The 3,186-nt window shown below is 42.2% G+C and overlaps 1 protein-coding gene across 2 annotated transcripts in view; it reads right to left on the bottom strand.

Moving 5' to 3' along the window:
- ATP10B (ATPase, class V, type 10B) overlaps positions 1-3,186 on the bottom strand; it is a 187,605-nt gene that overhangs the window by 83,952 nt on the left and 100,467 nt on the right. For both annotated transcript variants that reach the window (XM_005870568.2, XM_005870569.2), the window contains exon 2: positions 572-866. In XM_005870568.2, coding sequence (XP_005870630.1) covers positions 572-846 — 275 coding nt within the window. In that variant the 5' untranslated portion in view covers positions 847-866. The remainder of the gene's footprint in view (positions 1-571; positions 867-3,186) is intronic.

Raw genomic sequence — 3,186 nt, forward strand, 5'->3', positions numbered from 1 at the left:
AGACAGAACCTAGAGACAGGACTTGGCTGGAGATCACAGACAGAACCTAGACACAGAACCTACAGACAGAACCTACAGACAGAACCTAGGGACAGAACCTGGGGAGAGAACATGGCAAAAGATCCTGGACAGAACCTGGCTACAGAACTTGGCTGGAGAACCTAGACAGAACATGGCAGGAGAACCTGGATAGAACCTGACAGAACATGCTACAGAACCTGGCTACAGAACCTGGTGACTGAACCTGACTCCGTCCACACCTTTGGGGACCCCTGGACCCGCTGGGGTTGGATCCCAGCATGTCTCTTTCACTGGACAATATACTCAGGACAGTCTCTTTTTGTTCCTCATGTATTTCTAGAACTCAACAGATGGCCTAATACAGAGTAGAATCTGTACAGAATCTCTAATATCTGAGCAGAATCTGTATAAATATTTACTGAATGAATGAATGACAAGACTTCCAATGTACATGCATTTGGATTTTAAAGGAAAGGTGGCCCATAGTGCACATCTCTGAGGTTCTTTGAGTGGCAGGTATGCGCTTCAAGTGAGTATTGGCCAAGTGTACCTGTGAAACTGCTCCATGAGATTCCGGGGCAGGAAGGTGAGGAGGGTGTACTTGGTTGTGCAGATTCTGTTGCCTGAGTATCTCTTGGAGACCTCTGCCCAATCTTGGTGGAATATGTTGTTGTTGGGGAACACAATCCGTTGCCGCGTCAGGTTGTAGCTCTGACTCTCCTTCTCTGGGGATAGCAGTGGTGTGGCTTCTGATGGGGACTGAAGGAGGCCATCTCGGATACGCCACTGCCACCGGTGCCAAGATGAGTCCACTGACAGGGCCATTTCTGGCAGCAAGCTACGTGCTGAAAACAGACACATGAGGTCTCCATGGTCAGAAGAAATATGTGGTATATCAGCTCAAATCCACCCTCTGACCTCCCATCCATCCAAGGAAGGTACTGGGATACAATGTGAGGAAACTAGATTCAATCCCCATAATCCATTTTTGTTCTAGGCTGAGAGACATTGAGCAAATAACTGTTCAACCGGTTGCTATGATGTGCACTCACCACCAGGGGGCAGATGCTCAACACACAGGATTGGGCTTCCTCCTGTCTGAGTCAGGCCTGTGGGGATGGGGCCGAAACTGGCTCTCTGACATCCCCAAGTGGTCCTGGATTGTGAGAGGGCACAAGCCAGGCCAAGGGACTCCACCAGTGCACGAATCCATGCACCGGGCCTCTAGTCATATAAATAACACACAACTAACACTGTGATAAGCGCCACAAAAGCATTTAAGGGGAAGAGATTCTGATGACCGAGTTGCAGCTATCAGTAAAAGTATGGCCTGGTGGGCTATGACCCCAGAGGTCAGAACTCTAGGTCTGGTTCATTGCTAACCCTGAACTGTCCCTTCACCTGGCTGGTCTTCAGTTTCCTCACCATAATATGAGGAAAACTATTCTTACTCGACTTTTCTCACAAGCTTTTAGTGAGGAACAAATTGAATAGTACATAAAAGTACATTCAGACATGTCTTGAAGGGAAAGGTGTCTATTCTTTAGGTTTTCTCCAGCTCTAAATTTTTCTGACACTGATGATATTTCGAAGAACCCCAGTTGTGGCCAGAACCTCAAAGGACAGTGACAGGTGGGACAGAAGAAAGAGGTTCTTTTCCAGGACATTCTAGGATGTGCTATGTGGTGTCCCAGGAACACCAGCTAGCTTTTTCAGATCTTGTTGAACGGGGTTGGGGGGCGGGAGATCCCTTCCTTCCTCTCCACTCCACTTGGTGGTTTCAGAAAATGAGTGCTTGTCAAGCAGCCAATCTCCCTAGACAGTGGTCGAATACTGCTTGATCTGGGATATTTCTATTTCTGAGGTCATTAAGTGAAACTTATGGGCAATTCTTCAAGGTTCCTTTTAGCTAAATCTTGCTTAAAGACCCAGAAGGATGTTATGCAAAGATATCCTCAGTAAAGTTAAAAGTTGTATATAATGGTGCTTCGAACAGGATAATTTTCTTTTGAATAAATGGATGAGTGAACATCAGGTATTATTAATCTTATAAGGAGCTACCCCACCTGTCACTGTAAATATGATTCACTTAAGGAGAAAAAAATCCCATTTCTCGTTTAAATGGTAATATTTTCCCTTCCTGGTGCCCATGTGATCTGACCCTTATCATAATTCTCCTCATGACTTTAATCAATCCAAATGATTTTCAATCCACAAACCCCACGGCTACAAGAAGCTCTTCAGAGTCCTAAGTGAGTCCTTGTAGCAAGCATGAAAAAATAAATGCAATTACTGATGCCCATCATAATGTGACCAGAAGCTGTATAATGACATTTGACAAGCCAGAAATAATAATGTATATCTCCTTTCTCATTATAAAAAATATGCTTCTTTTTATGGATTCTTTTTTTATTGCAAAAGAAAAGGAAATGAAAAGATAATTCAAGAATAGAGTGGAAAATGCAAATGAGAAATATGCCTTGGCTAGTGCCATGCATATGAGTCTTCTCACAACTTTAGGTGATAAGATCTTCATAAATGAACAGATTAGGTTGATATGGGAGATGCAGGTATTTTACGTGGGGTGGTTTAAAGAGCCCATTTATCATCATCCTATTCTTTATTAACAATGTAAAATAAGCTTCCTTAAAAATTAAGCAGATATAAAATGAATGCCAGATCAATGGATGAGACTCTGATGAGCAACTAGACATTTCCATCATTTCAAAGTATCTACCCCCCCCCCCAAAAAAAAATTACTTACAATGTTAAAAAAGAATCACTTTGTAGTAAAGAAACCTGGCAGGTACCACCTTCCCCAAAAGATCAAAGCAAATATCATTGATACTGGGATAACATGACATCTTGGAACTCTGTGGTAGGCACAAGGAAACACTGAAAAAACTCAAACTCGGGGCTATTCTACAAAACAACTAGCTTACATTTTTCAAATGTCAAAGGTCAAAGAAGGGCAGAGGGACTGTGTCTGATTTAAAAAGACTAAAAAGAGTTGACAACTAAATGTAATGTATGATGCCAAATAGGATCCTGAACTTGTGGGAAATTAAAAAAAAAGTAGGTATAATGACACTTCGTATTGGGCAATGGGCAAGATTTGAATATCAATGCAAATTAGGGAATAGTATTTTTTTTTTAATTTTTTTA

Source organism: Myotis brandtii, unplaced genomic scaffold, assembly GCF_000412655.1.
Source record: "Myotis brandtii unplaced genomic scaffold, ASM41265v1 scaffold32, whole genome shotgun sequence".
Taxonomy (NCBI): Eukaryota; Metazoa; Chordata; class Mammalia; order Chiroptera; family Vespertilionidae; genus Myotis; species Myotis brandtii.